The 16,813-nt window shown below is 32.8% G+C and overlaps 1 protein-coding gene across 1 annotated transcript in view; it reads right to left on the reverse strand.

Moving 5' to 3' along the window:
* Window positions 1–16,813, reverse strand: part of LOC122787360 (retinal homeobox protein Rx1-like) — a 101,204-nt gene that overhangs the window by 79,081 nt on the left and 5,310 nt on the right. The window contains exon 2 of the mRNA XM_044054016.1: window positions 16,412–16,811. Within this exon, the coding sequence (XP_043909951.1) occupies window positions 16,412–16,706 (295 nt within the window). The 5' untranslated portion in view covers window positions 16,707–16,811. The remainder of the gene's footprint in view (window positions 1–16,411; window positions 16,812–16,813) is intronic.

Raw genomic sequence — 16,813 nt, forward strand, 5'->3', positions numbered from 1 at the left:
AGGGTACCCAGTTATACTGAGTGACATTACTATTAATACAAATAATAGTGTTTGACCAATGCAGTAAGAATTTCAGGAGTGGCCACAGAGTCACCAAATAGATATGAGTACTCTCAAAGTTTAAACAATTCTGGAAAGGGCCAGCCACTAGGAAAAGTTTTAATATATTTAATAATAAATAATAAAAGAACATGAAAATACTAAATATCTATTCACAATAAACACCAGAGATTCAATCACAGGAAATATTAAAAATAACACAGGTGGACAGATTCACACAATTACAGAAAAACAATACTTAACTAATCTCACTATATTTTCCTGACTGATCCAAAGAATTATTATTCTCTGGTTACATACTAGAGCAAGGCAAGATGAAGTAGGTGAAGGGTCCTTCTTTTCCAGGTTACAAAAATAGAGTGCCCTGAGAGTTCAGGCTCAACTAGTATTAAACATTATTCTGGTCATCTGACCTCTAGTTCCCATGCAACCCCCCATTACTAGAAACTGCCAGGATTTAGCATATATGTGTCAATAATACACACACACAGAGCTTGCTAAGATCTGATCCAACTTCTGGAAGTCATAAAACAATTTCAAACTTCTATCCTTCCAGAGTAGCAATCAGTTTTTGAAGGCAGCAGGTTTTCTTCACTCAACACCTGAAAGATTTTTAATATTAGAACTCAAATAGATTGTGGATTCAAATGAGTTGTCTGTATGGCCATGTGGCATTGCAGTGCTTTTTATATTAGACAAACTTCAAGTAGTTTTAAGCAATGAATAGTGCTCCATCTTAGTGATGTAAGATGTAAGAGGGAAAGAAGTGCTTTGCATAAGCATAAGTTTAAACATGGAGACACATTAATTTTTATTGGAATAGATAAAATTATTGGTGATGCTTCAATTTTTGAAAAACATTCCTTGCTTAACTATAAAGAAAGGAGATGGATTATATTATTGGGAGAATTATTTCCCTGGGGTCTTAATGAGTAACTAGTACAAAAAGTATAAAGTTTTATTAGCAAGGGTTACTTACGTGTTGTTTATAACAGTGTATTATGTTTAATTGAAATTGTTTTTCATTCACATCACTGGAATTTGGAATTTTAAACAGGGAAAGGAGGCATTTGGCCAACATTCAACAACAAACACACCAAAGTATCCCACATCCAGCAATGTGGGGGAATGTGCCACACACAATTCCCTTAACTCTCTCTCTCTCTCTATATATATATATATATATATATATATATATATATATATATATATATATACCAACTCTGAGATTGCACTATAGTGGGGAAAGGGGCAAATGTCCCCATGTTGGCCAACTGCCTCCTTTCCCTGTTTAAAATTCCAGTGATGTGAATACTCATTCAAGCAAACTTTCGGTGTTGTCATCTTGACCTAGTGACATTCGAGTAAGTGGTATTTTGGTAATTAGAAGTAGACCCGTACATATATATATATATATATATATATATATATATATATATGCTGATATTGTGACCACTCAGCGTGGCTGAAAAGGAATATATATATATATATATATATATATATATATATATATATATATATATATATATATATTTTTATATATATTTTTTTCCTTTGAGGAAAACAAGAAAACTCTGGTAACCAATAAAGAATAACTGTTCTCAGAATGTAGGATCATCACTCAGGATTAGAACAGCAGGTTCTTAGTCATGGCTTCTCAAAGACGTATGGAGAAATGCCTCACTGGAGTTGCTGTACAAGAGAGGAAAATGTGAGGCAAATGTGGCTAAGCATTCCATGTTTGAAGCAAGTATTACTTCACTGTGGAAAGGCTGATCTACATGTGTGGGTTGTATGTGTGTGCTTGTGCGTATGATAAATGAAAAAATGCACTGTTAGCTGGCAAGATGTTGACAACAAAATGTCAAAAACAAACACTAATCGAGATGCCAGCACATGTGCACTGTAGAAACAGCCTCTGCACATGTAATCTTTTTCTTTTAAAAAAATAACAATAAACATAATTTTTTTGTCCCCTTGTACCCCTGAGTGGGGGCTGCACATCCACAATCCCTGCTAATTATATATAATAACTTTGAGATTACAAAAACACAGGGTAAGGGCAAATTTCACAATCCCTTGATTTGTGTGACCTTACACACCTGTCAATCAGCTGCTTAGTCAACCATATACATATAAACACAAGCGTGTGCACACACACACACACACACACACACACACACACACACACACACACACACACACACACACACACACACACACACACATCCTTCTAAGGAAACAATATTTGTATTTCAAAAACATATGTTGCATGAATTAAAACTTTATTTTTGTGTGTATTTTGAAAGTGTGGTACTTTCAGGCTTGTGCATTTGCTTATTTGTTCTGTCAACCAGACGTTGTGTATTGTGTTGTTGAAACTTTTAAGTTGTCAACATTACACATTTTTCTTGAACCCATTATTCCCCTTCAGTTATTTAGTTTGTTCCCAGAAGAAATTTGTCTAGTACCATTGTTCCTTCTCCTCCAGGAAAAAAGAGGACATTGTTCCCCTCTACTCGTCACTCATTAGACCCATTATAGAGTACAACGCCCCTTTTGGTATGTACCTCACAAGACATCTACAACAACTGGAAAGGCCACAGAAATACCTCACAAAGAGGATTACCAGCCTCAAACAGATACCCTATGCAGACCGTCTCAAAAAACACCAGCTTTACTCTGTCGCATATCGCCTACTCAGAGGTGATCTCTGCCTAACATACAAAGCTATGTCAAACCCAGAGCTGCTGGACATGCTCCACATAAAGAAATCCCAATCCCTCCAAGCTACATGCTCTAGGGACCTAAACCTTGGCATCACAATAAACAGAACATGCTGGAGGGATAGATTCCTATCTCAGAGACTTCCCATACTCTGGAACAAACTACCTATCTATATCAAACAAAGCTCCTCATTAGCACTCTTCAAGAAAAATCTTGATGATTGGATGGGAGATAGGAAATTCACCCTGGGGATCACTTCTGTGGCTCTGCTTGACAGGGGCACAGGAAAATAATTTTCTTGGGTGGCAAAAGCCAGGGTACCGTTTGGCTAGGCTTATATAGGCCCTAGGGTCAATAGCCTAGTACCTACCTATGAACCTATGTTGTTTCTTCCCCACACCAAGTTTTGCTTATCTAAAAATGAGAGTTCTTCCAGTCAGAATACACATCTCTTTCTAGTCATGGACATATAATCTCTTAGAACATCCAGGGGTATAATGTTTCCCTTGATAGTGGAATCTATAGTCCACTGCACAGTTTACATCCTGCTCACTAACTGAACTCATGTCTATTCTAAACTATTTTCATTCTTTTTTCACTTTCAAGGTCACCAAGGTAAGGGAAGAGGAGAAAATGGTGCAGACCACCTACTTCAACCTGGCTAAGGCATTCACTACAGTACTCCACTCAGCTATAGTTGACAGGCTCAACAAACTAGGCATAAACCCCTACATAACTTGTTGGATTGCCAGGTGGCTCAGAGACAAGACCTAGAAAGACAGGACTGGTGATACCATCTACACTAACAGACCAGTCACCAGTGGGGTAACTCAGGTCCCCATGCTGGGACAGCTGATATTTGGCATCTACTTCTTAGCGGTAAATGCTAATGTTAAGGGACTTTGGCCATCCAAGTTCCCCCATGATGCAAACATCATACAGGAGAGTTTAACACAGACAAATGACTGGTGCCAAAGTCATGGACTAAAACTCAATGCCCAGTAATGCATTATAGCACCTTTTGGGAAAACTGGAAAAACTGCCACCCAAGCTAATTACTCCAGTGATAAGACACCACTAAGACCTGATCCTGTAGTCAGGGAACTGGGAAAATATGTAGACATTAATCTGGCCTTTAACCAATATGTATCCAAGGTGGTAAGAAAATCATTCTGTGTTGCCCAACCTATAAATAAGACCATGCCATCAAGGTCAGTTGCTGCATGTACTTGAACCATCTCTTCCTGCGTTGTAATACCCATCCATTATCTATGTTATTTTTGTCACTATCTTTTAATTATTTCATCAGTATAATGTTCTATAAGTTAGATTTTACTTTAGGTTTATCCAAAGGAAACCTCCTCTTTTGCTAATATGTTCTTTTTTATTAATCTGTGGAAATAACTGTTTATTTATTTAACGGTATTAAGGCTTATACCAACTATGTTACATTTACATCAGCTGTACTTATTTGTTTGAATATATAACTACAACTACTTTGGTTGTAATAATGATTTCACATAATATTCTAGTTGAATATATATTTATATTCCCAGTCTTTGCGCTATATGGTCTTTGGTTGGCTAAAAGTGATATACTTAGGCTTTCCCACCTACTCAGTTAAAGAGTGATTATATAAATAAACATATTTTATTCATTATTTCATGACAGCTTAAATACACAAAACCTGAAATGGTAGAACACAAAAGAAAGAGAATCACAAAATGCTGAATCACCACTGAGTGAATTACAAAATATTGAATGCGTTTATCCCACTAGAAAAGTCACGCATCAGTGAACCTCAGCTACAATACCATGATCATATATCATCTTGGTAGTAGTGTTCATAGGGAAAAGTCTTTTAATGTAATGTGTAGAGTTGGGGTTAGAGGTCAAGTGTTCTCACGTGTGCTACCCTAACCCTAACCTTGCCCCTAAACCTTGCCCTACACGTTATGTTACTAACAATGCTACTACATAAGACAAAAGGATACAGAACACACACATCAAACATGCACATCCTCAAAACCATTAGTTTTTTATTCAAACATTAATTTTCCTGAATTTTTACTTAGACTACATAAAACTTAAAATCAGCCATATGTGATTCACAGAAATGAGCATTCATTCATTTTATATAGTCCCTTTTTAACACCCACAAAAAACTTTTCAACCGAATGAGTATTCAACCTCTTGCGTTATACCCATTTTACCATAGAGACAGTCATTCAAAAATGATTACTGATGCAGTGTAGAAGAATGCTAGTTGTGAGCGCATTAGATGGACTGCTACACTATAGATATTTGAAGGATAGTTTGTTAGTTTTAGGACTTATCTTTTCAAGCTAGTGGATCAGTTGACTCAGCAGGAAATCTGATAGGAGCGTTTCTTTGGCTAGGCTGTCATTTTTCTTGTATTATTTTATTTTCTATTTTAAAAATGTAATGTTATCAAACTTTTGCCAAAATATTCACTTTCTAAAACACACAATGAACTTAGAAGCATAACATTTCAGCCATAATTTCTGAATAATATACTTATGACTAGTATGCATATCCTTAAGGCAACAGATCAAATGCTCTAAAGTCGTATAACTGAGCATAAAAATGGAAAGTTAAGAATGGCTGCATTAATTTAATTTGCATCAACTTTCACAGTCAGAACAACTAGAATGCCAGCAACAATAACAACACATGTAGCAGCCAAAGTCTGCCCTCATTTATTGTGATGAAATACGTGGTAAGAAATAAGAGATAAGAAAGGGAGGGAAAGAGATACTCATCTGTTCTGACAACAGCACAAGGATGTCAGACTTCATTTGCTGAACTTTTCAGTGAAAAGAAAGGGAGGAAAAGAAAAAAAGAGGCAATAGAGCTGAAAAGAATACAGGTATAGCTTTTTTTCAGGTTACTAAATAGACACCTTCAGATAAGAGTATATATATATATATATATATATATATATATATATATATATATATATATATATATATATATATATATATGTATATATGGGTTCATATTACATTATCGAAATTCCAAAAGTTCGAACACCAGATGTTCGAACTTGGAAGATCAAAATGTAATAACATCGAAACATCAGAACAGCGAATTTTTTCCCAGGGAAAAAATTTGCTGTTCCGAAAAACACACACACAACACAAGCACACCAAAAACCTTATAAACTTACACTAAATCTTACATACACAACTACCTATGCACTAACCTTAACCCAAACCCTAACCCTAAAGTCCTTCACTATCGCACACTTACTTTACCCACGCACTAACCCTAAAGTCTGTCACTGTCACACACTTACCTTACCCACGCCCTAACCCTAAAGTCTGTCACTATTGCACACTTACCTTACTCGTGCCCTAACCCTAAAGTCCGTCAATATTGTGCACTTACCTTACCCACGCCCTAACCCTACAGTCTGTCACTATTGCACACTTACCTTACCCGCACCCTAACCCCAACATCCGTCACAATCACACACTTACCTTAACCCGTTCCGTAACCTTCACACCACAGTGCAGAAAATGTCAAAGCCACAGAAATGTCCAACCAAATTCTTTCCCTGGGAAAGAATTCGGACTTCCACGGCTTCGACATTTTCACCTTTCAAACTTCCAGGTTTGAACTTCTGGTGTTTGACCTTCTGGAAGTTTGATTAGGTAATATATATATATATATATATATATATATATATATATATATATATATATATATGTATATATGTATATATATATATATATATATATATATATATATATATATATATATATATAAACACCTTAAAATTAATAAGGTAAGGAGACAATTGGCACAAATATATAGAAAGATTGGATTTGGCAAAATTAAATACATACATAAATAAATTGTGCTTTGTTATAGAGGCAAAGTTAGAGAATCAAAATGCTAAAATTTCATTTCAAATTTATCTTTTTATGCTTAGGCAATAAATTATTGTTTTTCAAACTTGAATTCACATGTTTATAAGGCTTTGCATCCACATTTTCCATTTTAGATAACATTCTTAAATGAAAGAGCAGTTAAAATTGTTTATGTGCTGTATACTGTCAAGATGTTGATATATTAACATTTTGATGTTTTTTTTTTCAGTTTAAAAAGAAAATTCACTTCTGACCAAAATAAAGTTATGCAATCAAAGATAGAAAATTCAATTGTTATAAAATGTATTAGGTGTTAAAACATCTGACCATGGTTCACAACCATATTTGCTTAATAGCTAAGACCTGTTTCAAAAATCATGAATATTTGTTTGCATTTTCTTAATTCAGTATTAATTTTATTATTTTATGTAGTGTTCAAGGAAACCTACAATTATCCATCACAATTAACACACATACACCTATATAAATGTATGTAAAAAAAGAGAAAATGTGCATATACATTTACAGATATGCACAATCCATTTCTCATCATAGTTTACTTAAACAGGCAGGTCATTACATTTAGATGTTTAGTAATAAGCATGCAGAGGGAATTGGGAATAAGAAAATAAAAAAAAAAACATAGACATGAATAATTGCTTGCTAGAGATACGGTATGTCATCAACACACAACAAGATTTAAGCAATGTTTCAGGATGTTTTGAACTGATGAGTTATTTTGTAGATTAGTCAGGACATACTCACTAGTTTATCAGACCTTCCTTCTTTGAATGAAAACATTTTAAATAATGTTTTGAATTGCTTTATTCATTAATGTGTTTAAACTAAGCTTGAATTGTTCTTTTGGGGGGAATATAAACTTAGAATTGATATCATTCTCCTAAGAAAGGGTAAGCATGTTGTATGTTAAAATCCAGCACACCTCTTTTAGTGACTACCAGGGCATGTCAGTACATAAGCATAAGCATGAAGCCCAGGCTTCTTTGTGTCTAGTCTTGATGAGGAAGCATAAAACAGATAACTACTTTTCCCTTACCTTGTAATCAGGTTACTGAGCTACTAATGCTGTGGCTCTCAGCATATTTTTCCTTTGCTGAAAGCATTTTTATTTGAGTGGAGTAAAGGCAGCCTATGTATAACCTTATTGTAGTATTAAGTAACTATATATAACAGAATATATATATATATATATATATATATATATATATATATATATATATATATATATATATATATACATATATATATATCTTAGATATAGATATATATTCATATTTAAGAAATACTTCAATGTTCTTTAAGTTGATCTACTTTATGAACTACAGCTATACAGCCAAACTGAAACTGCCAGGGATAAACCAAATAATAATTCTTAAACTTTACAGTCCCAAGCGTTAAATGGTATAGTCATGGTAGGGTGTTTGTTAACCTACCCCTTGGTACCACTACTTTTTTTGTGAGCTGAAAAGTTAAGATCAGGAATGACAATGGAGATCAACATACTAATCAGTACCATAAAGTGAATCTAGCCAAACAGTATAATTATCAACATTTAGTAAGTGGATGGCAATAATAAGTCGCTAGTAGTAAACTTGAGCATCACTTCAATAAAGTGTGGGGCTACAACAAATGTAATCCATGTGGAAATAGTCACATCAGAGTATTAAACAACTGCCACTGGGGCAAAGCACATTTAGATTAATAGTGAGTAGTACAGTTAGATTAATAGTGAGTAGTACACTAAGGTTAATAGTGAGTAGCACATTTAGATTAATAGTGAGTAAGTACACAGATTAATAGTGAGTAGCACATTTAGATTAATAGTGAGTAGTACACTTAGATTAATAGTGAGTAGCACATTTAGATTAATAGTGAGTAGTACACTTAGATTAATAGTGAGTAGCACATTTAGATTAATAGTGAGTAGTACACTAAGATTAATAGTGAGTAGCACATTTAGATTAATAGTGAGTAAGTACACTTAGATTAATAGTGAGTAGCACATTTAGATTAATAGTGAGTAGTACACTTAGATTAACAGTGAGTAGCACATTTAGATTAATAGTGAGTAGTACACTTAGATTAATAGTGAGTAGCACATTTAGATTAATAGTGAGTAGTACACTTAGATTAATAGTGAGTAGCACATTTAGATTAATAGTGAGTAGTACACTTAGATTAATAGTGAGTAGCACATTTAGATTAATAGTGAGTAGTACACTTAGATTAATAGTGAGTAGTACACTTCATGATGTGGTATTAAGAGTTCATACTGGTGTTTGTTACTTCTGACATTTTACATACCTATTTTTTTTTTTAATTTTACTCAGTTCTTTAAGAAATGTAACGTAATCCCTAAGGGTATAACATTCTTAAGTTGATAACATTTAAATTCTGAAGTCTGCAAAATGCAAAAGCAGGGTACAAAGTAACTCTTTGCTATCTAAGATCAACTTTTCTGTAATATAAGGTGTGTGTGGTTTGTGGAATGGGGATGTGTTTTGTTTTGTATGGGGTTTCGTGTTTGTGTACCGTCGGTTATTTCGTTGTCGGTTATGTGTGGTTTCGTGTTTATGGACTGTCGAATATGTGGTGTCGGTGATGTGGTTGTCGGTGTTGTGTGGTTTCGACTATGTCAGGTAGAACCATATATATATATATAAACACCTTAAAATTAATAAGGTAAGGAGACAATTGGCACAAATATATAGAAAGATTGGATTTGGCAAAATTAAATACATACATAAATAAATTGTGCTTTGTTATAGAGGCAAAGTTAGAGAATCAAAATGCTAAAATTTCATTTCAAATTTATCTTTTTATGCTTAGGCAATAAATTATTGTTTTTCATGTTTATAAGGCTTTGCATCCACATTTTCCATTTTAGATAACATTCTTAAATGAAAGAGCAGTTAAAATTGTTTATGTGCTGTATACTGTCAAGATGTTGATATATTAACATTTTGATGTTTTCTTTTTCAGTTTAAAAAGAAAATTCACTTCTGACCAAAATAAAGTTATGCAATCAAAGATAGAAAATTCAATTGTTATAAAATGTATTAGGTGTTAAAACATCTGACCATGGTTCACAACCATATTTGCTTAATAGCTAAGACCTGTTTCAAAAATCATGAATATTTGTTTGCATTTTCTTAATTCAGTATTAATTTTATTATTTTATGTAGTGTTCAAGGAAGCCTACAATTATCCATCACAATTAACACACATACACCTATATAAATGTATGTAAAAAAAGAGAAAATGTGCATATACATTTACAGATATGCACAATCCATTTCTCATCATAGTTTACTTAAACAGGCAGGTCATTACATTTAGATGTTTAGTAATAAGCATGCAGAGGGAATTGGGAATAAGAAAATAAAAAAAAACCATAGACATGAATAATTGCTTGCTAGAGATACGGTATGTCATCAACACACAACAAGATTTAAGCAATGTTTCAGGATGTTTTGAACTGATGAGTTATTTTGTAGATTAGTCAGGACATACTCACTAGTTTATCAGACCTTCCTACTTTGAATGAAAACATTTTAAATAATGTTTTGAATTGCTTTATTCATTAATGTGTTTAAACTAAGCTTGAATTGTTCTTTTGGGGGGAATATAAACTTAGAATTTATATCATTCTCCTAAGAAAGGGTAAGCATGTTGTATGTTAAAATCCACCACACCTCTTTTAGTGACTACCAGGGCATGTCAGTACATAAGCATAAGCATGAAGCCCAGGCTCCTTTGTGTCTAGTCTTGATGAGGAAGCATAAAACAGATAACTACTTTTCCCTTACCTTGTAATCAAGTTACTGAGCTACTAATGCTGTGGCTCTCAACATATTTTTCCTTTGCTGAAAGCATTTTTATTTGAGTGGAGTAAAGGCAGCCTATGTATAACCTTATTGTAGTATTAAGTAACTATATATAACAGAATATATATATATATATATATATATATATATATATATATATATATATATATATCTTAGATATAGATATATATTCATATTTAAGAAATACTTCAATGTTCTTTAAGTTGATCTACTTTATGAACTACAGCTATACAGCCAAACTGAAACTGCCAGGGATAAACCAAATAATAATTCTTAAACTTTACAGTCCCAAGCTTTAAATGGTATAGTCATGGTAGGGTATTTGTTAACCTATCCCTTGGTACCACTACTTTTTTTGTGAGCTGAAAAGTTAAGATCAGGAATGACAATGGAGATCAACATACTAATCAGTACCATAAAGTGAATCTAGCCAAACAGTATAATTATCAACATTTAGTAAATGGATGGCAATAATAAGTCACTAGTAGTAAACTTGAGCATCACTTCAATAAAGTGTGGGGCTACAACAAATGTAATCCATGCAGAAATAGTCACATCAGAGTATTAAACAACTGCCACTGGGGCAAAGCACATTTAGATTAATAGTGAGTAGTACAGTTAGATTAACAGTGAGTAGTACACTAAGGTTAATAGTGAGTAGTACATTTAGGTTAATAGTGAGTAGTACACTAAGATTAATAGTGAGTAGCACATTTAGATTAATAGTGAGTAGTACACTAAGATTAATAGTGAGTAAGTACACTTAGAATAATAGTGAGTAGCACATTTAGATTAATAGTGAGTAGTACACTTAGATTAATAGTGAGTAGCACATTTAGATTAATAGTGAGTAGTACACTTAGATTAATAGTGAGTAGCACATTTAGATTAATAGTGAATAGTACACTTAGATTAATAGTGAGTAGCACATTTAGATTAATAGTGAGTAGTACACTTAGATTAATAGTGAGTAGTACACTTCATGATGTGGTATTAAGAGTTCATACTGGTGTTTGTTACTTCTGACATTTTACATACCTATTTTTTTTTTAATTTTATTCAGTTCTTTAAGAAATGTAACGTAATCCCTAAGGGTATAACATTCTTAAGTTTATAACATTTAAACTCTGAAGTCTGCAAAATGCAAAAACAGAGTACAAAGTAACTCTTTGGTATCTAAGATCAACTTTTCTGTAATAGAATTTTTATATTGTTTTCTACAGTGAAAACAAATGTACTAATTTAGAATACATTGCTTACTGCCTTCAACATAATGAATTGCATAATTATTGTCTAATAGAACTATAACCCTGTTGTTCAATAAATTCTTTTAGGGTACATATCGAACAGCATTTTCCCTTTTTAAGTGAAAGTAATATAGCAAAACGATATAATTCTGAGATTTAAAGAACAAAACACCAAATACATTTGAATCCAATACATACTTTATGCAAGTAATTAGATAATTAGCAAGTTTTTGAATTTGCATTTTGTACTTTCTGGTCAACAAGTTATAAAACTCCACAAGAATACCTACAGCCATGCATACATACCGAGATGCATTTCAGAAACGTGGATATTTGGTATTTTTGTACAGATGAATAATATGCAATGAGAAAATTAATTTCCTTTTTAGATTTTCTACCTCATTTTGTCACAGGACATCAGTCGTTCCTTATATTGGGAAATTCTTTTCCATGTCCTTTCTCACTTCTCTGCACTGGACAGCCACAATTAGCTTTGTGTGCAGATGCAAAATGTTACATTTTCTAAGCTTAATTTAACAGGTATTAAAGAAATAACAAAAAATACAATTTACATATATGTGCCTTTAAAATTGTTCATTATAGCAGTGATTGTGTTTGTGCAAGCATTTAGAAAGTGTAGCAAGTAATATGCTCAAAAGATGCACATTAATTAATTAATTAATTAATTAATTAATTAATTAATTAATTGATTGATTAATTAATTAATGGATCCATTTTTACATTAATAATGGGTAAGGGGAATTCCATAATAAAACTGTAATTTTTTAAGTACTATGTGTAACATCACCCATTAATTACAAAGGTTGTATATTTTGTCAGATGTTGTAATGCCACAAGAATATGTGAGAATCATTTTAATTTTAACATCGAAAGTATGAATTTCATAGTAAATGTATGTGGGATAGCCAGACCTTTTCCTTTAATATTTAATATTTTACATATCAGCGTGATGTATTACAAATGTAAAGGCAGTTTATGCATTTGTCTGGAATCTTTGCAATATATATATAGCCAAAGCCATTACTGGAAGAATAATTAAACACCCCTTCCAGCCCTTTCAGAAACAGATTGCTACATATGTATTAACAAACAATACTTAGACGGGAGATTTTAAATCTGGGGTACAGGGTCATGTGCATCTTTCGAGCATATTACTTGTTGCACTTTTTAAATTCTTGCACAAACACAATCACTGCTATAACAAAAAATATTAGAGGCACATATATGTAAATTGTATCTTTTTGTTTTTGTCAGTTTTTCTTTTGTTCCAATTTATTATTTATTCCTTATTAGATTTCCAGGTACTAAAGTCAGCTTTATATGTAGACAGACACATATACACACATTTACATACATAGAAGATTAAATTTTTTCATGAACTCTAACATTTTACTTTCAAACTTTATAAAAACCTTCTTTTTATGCACTCATGAAAGCATAATGTACGTATCTGTGATTGTGATATAACACGGTGTTTATTCCCAAATTCACTCTCCTGTTTTGAAAAGTATCATTCTAGTTCAGCATATTAATATGCAGGAACTACCATTATTCTCATATGCAAAATATGCTTGGACTGGCCTAATCCTAAATGTATTAAATAATTAATTGAAAATTAAATAGCCTTACAATATGCAACTTCAGACAAAATAAATTAAAATTATTTTGCCTCAGGAAGATGGAATATTTTTAGCAGTCTGCAGGTGTCTTTTTAACATCTTTTCTTTAGGCTTTCAGCACATCTGCTGATCCATTTGTGATGTCAACTTACCTACATTTCCAACAAAATAATAATTTGCAGCTAACTCATAAATATCCTAATTCAGTTTAGAATGCCAGAATATATCATCTTCTCACAAATAAATATGTAACAGTTTTATATGGTGATATAAATTTGTATTTATAATATAAATAATTAATTTCATGTCATCGGTTAAGATAACAAATGCTACCAGTACCAGTTTGGGTTAAGTATAGATAACACACCTATGTACACGTATAACGTACTGGGCTATGAGCCATCAGAGCACTGGAAAGTGTAAGTGAAGTGAACCACCTGTTAAAGAAATGAACCATTTGTCGAACAGTTTTATCTGAAGTTGTTTTATCAAAAACAAATAAATAATTACAATAAAATAAACACAGAATATCTATCAGATGTTAAACTAAAGATTGATAGACATTTTGAAATGCTGATACTCAAAACTGAAGTAATCACATACGGTAATGAGTATTTCCAAAGGAAAAAAAAAATCTCATACCATACATAAATTTTCCAGGAAATATACTCAACATCAACAGTTCAAATTTTGTTTAATTTCTTAGTAGAAATATATGACAAAAGCAAAGACAGTGATGAAGACTACCAACAAAATTTCAACTATTTTTTTCTTCTCTTTTTTTGTAAGCAATCCATATGCACGCATAGTTGTTTGGTAGACATTTTTCAAACAACATCAATATTTTGTCTGATCCTAAGAAAAGCAAATATGTTTACTAGTTGTGGAACAGTTGCTACATTACATTTAGAGAATGGCTACACCTACTGGTTGAGTTTTTCCAAATGATTACATGTTGTCTGCACTTTAGAGCCAGCAAAGCCAGATGCTCTTAGCAGGCAGTGCCAAGCAGTGCTTAAATGCTTTTTATACCACAGTGCAGAGATTTGTGGTGTTTTTAACGCACAAATACATAAAGAGTCTAACTATCTGAATCATTCTTCCTGCAAACAATGACACAATTTCCTAATTTATATTACTATTTATGCAATATGCAGAAGTCAACAATTAAAATCAAGTGGTATGTTTTAATAAGCCCATAATATACTGAATAGTTTTCTAAAAATTGTGCTGCATACTCAGCTGTATTATACATATTTCTAGATTTACAGTGCCACATTTCATAAAAAGGGACATTCCATTAGTATTCGGCTGACACGAGTTTGCATTTTACTTGAGCAGCAACAAGTCCAGGTAACACAGAGTATTTTAATTGGAGCAATGGTTCCTGAAATTAATAATCTGTTTTACAATATTATGTCGGTTTCTTAAAATTTGCTTCCTCACTTTCATGGCAATACAGACATTACATATTTCTTTATCTCTTTTACTGCTTGTCTGTCTATATTTATATCAGAATCTATAATGGCATCTATTTATTTATGTAACTATCTGGTTGAGAAACTGATAACACACTGCAATATAATGTATCAATTAAACAACTCCAAAGCTCAGTTGTTTTATATATGAACACTATTAAGTTTAACACTGACAGTTTAATTGAAAGAGAAATGTTTTGAATATGTTTTTATTTCTTTTAGCAAATATATATTTACAAAACAAGAAAGCAATGGTAAATCACGGAATCCAGGCAGCACATTTCAATGAAAAGTGACTGCGGCACACTGAGGACACTACTGAGAGCACCAGTAGATTTGTTTCAGTTGTTTTTGTTTTCACAACAGAGATAGCGAATGACATGGGCTTTACTAAAAAAAAAAATACACTGAAAGTACCTTATACTGGGAACATTAGTGCTAACCTCATTATAGCTAGAACAGTTTAAATTTAAATGCTGATATTTTAACTGCATTGGCGAAGCCTGTCGCCTCGCATTTTTTGTACTATAAAAGAGAGAATGGTAATGTTCTTTTATTCTTTTCTTATCTTGTTTAGTTGAAAAAGCACCTGTATTTTTTCACTATAATGAAATTTTTTTTCTCTGTTTCTGCATTTGAAAGCCATCTTACCAAGAAAGTCATTGTACTTAATAACAGTAACTGGTAAAGACATTTGTGATGATGATGACAGACTGCAAGTTTGCTAAAAGTTAGCCAAAAATTTGAAACCCTCATGCATACATTCATACAAGTGCACATGAATACACATGCGTGTGCGCACATGCACACACACACACACACACACACACACACACACACACACACACACACACACACACACACATGCACAATTAGGGAACAAACATAATAAAGCTTGAAAAAAGTGTAATAAAAATCATTTATCACTCTCACAGGCTGTGTTTTGTAGGTGTAATGAGGGGATAAATGCTGTTAAGGACAGAGTATAATATATTAGCTATAGTGTAATATCTGAAGACGGTCTAGCATATATTGTAAAATGTCATCATATATTATACATCTGCATTCTAAAAGGCCATTACTATGACGAAGAATAGGTTTATCATTCTTGGTGATAGGTATTGCTTTTGTTAACAGCACACATAATTCAACAAATGTTATTACAATATATGTTTGAAGTACTCGTTTTTAGTTTGAAAGCAGAATTCTACAAGCTGGAAGTGTTCCCAATCACATATTATACTATATTTTAAAATCGGAAACAATGGACCATACCAGGTCTTTTAGCTGAGCATTAATGCATAGTGTGCTCTGAGATGTTGTGTTTGCAAGGAAATGTGTGAATGTAATCCATATTTTGCTTAGAAACTCAAGCTATATGCTACGTTTTAAAAGAAGAAAAATAATGGCACATTAAAATGAAGAAAATCACAGTGAAGATCCTTACAAACTAGGCTTAAAGTGTAAAAGGCAAGCATTTAAATATTACAATACCATGAAATGTCGGTTGCTCCAGGCTGTTCCTTAAGGATGGGAGGTGGGTATAAGAGTGGGATACCTCTAATTTGCTGCTCTCAATGAGACTTTCTGTTCCACTTTTATTGGTCAGATGGTTTAGCACAGGTACTGGGTTAAGGAGTGGATCCTGATCTTTGCTGAATCCCAGGATCACATCTATACTATGTACACGCCCAGGCACACCCCCTGTACTCTTTGCCATTTCATGAAAATTCCCAGGAGAAATGCAGTCATCATTTACCATATCCATTGCATCTACCGACAAATGCATTCAGCTCTGAAGCAGAAAAAAGTTGTTTTCGGTGCTCAGTATAGTTATCACCAAGTTGATGCCTCCTTCTAATGAAGTATGGAATTTCAATGTTTTCTAACTTGCCT

This window comes from Protopterus annectens, chromosome 13.part0, assembly GCF_019279795.1.
Source record: "Protopterus annectens isolate FY-2018-M chromosome 13.part0, PAN1.0, whole genome shotgun sequence".
Lineage (NCBI taxonomy): Eukaryota > Metazoa > Chordata > Ceratodontiformes > Protopteridae > Protopterus > Protopterus annectens.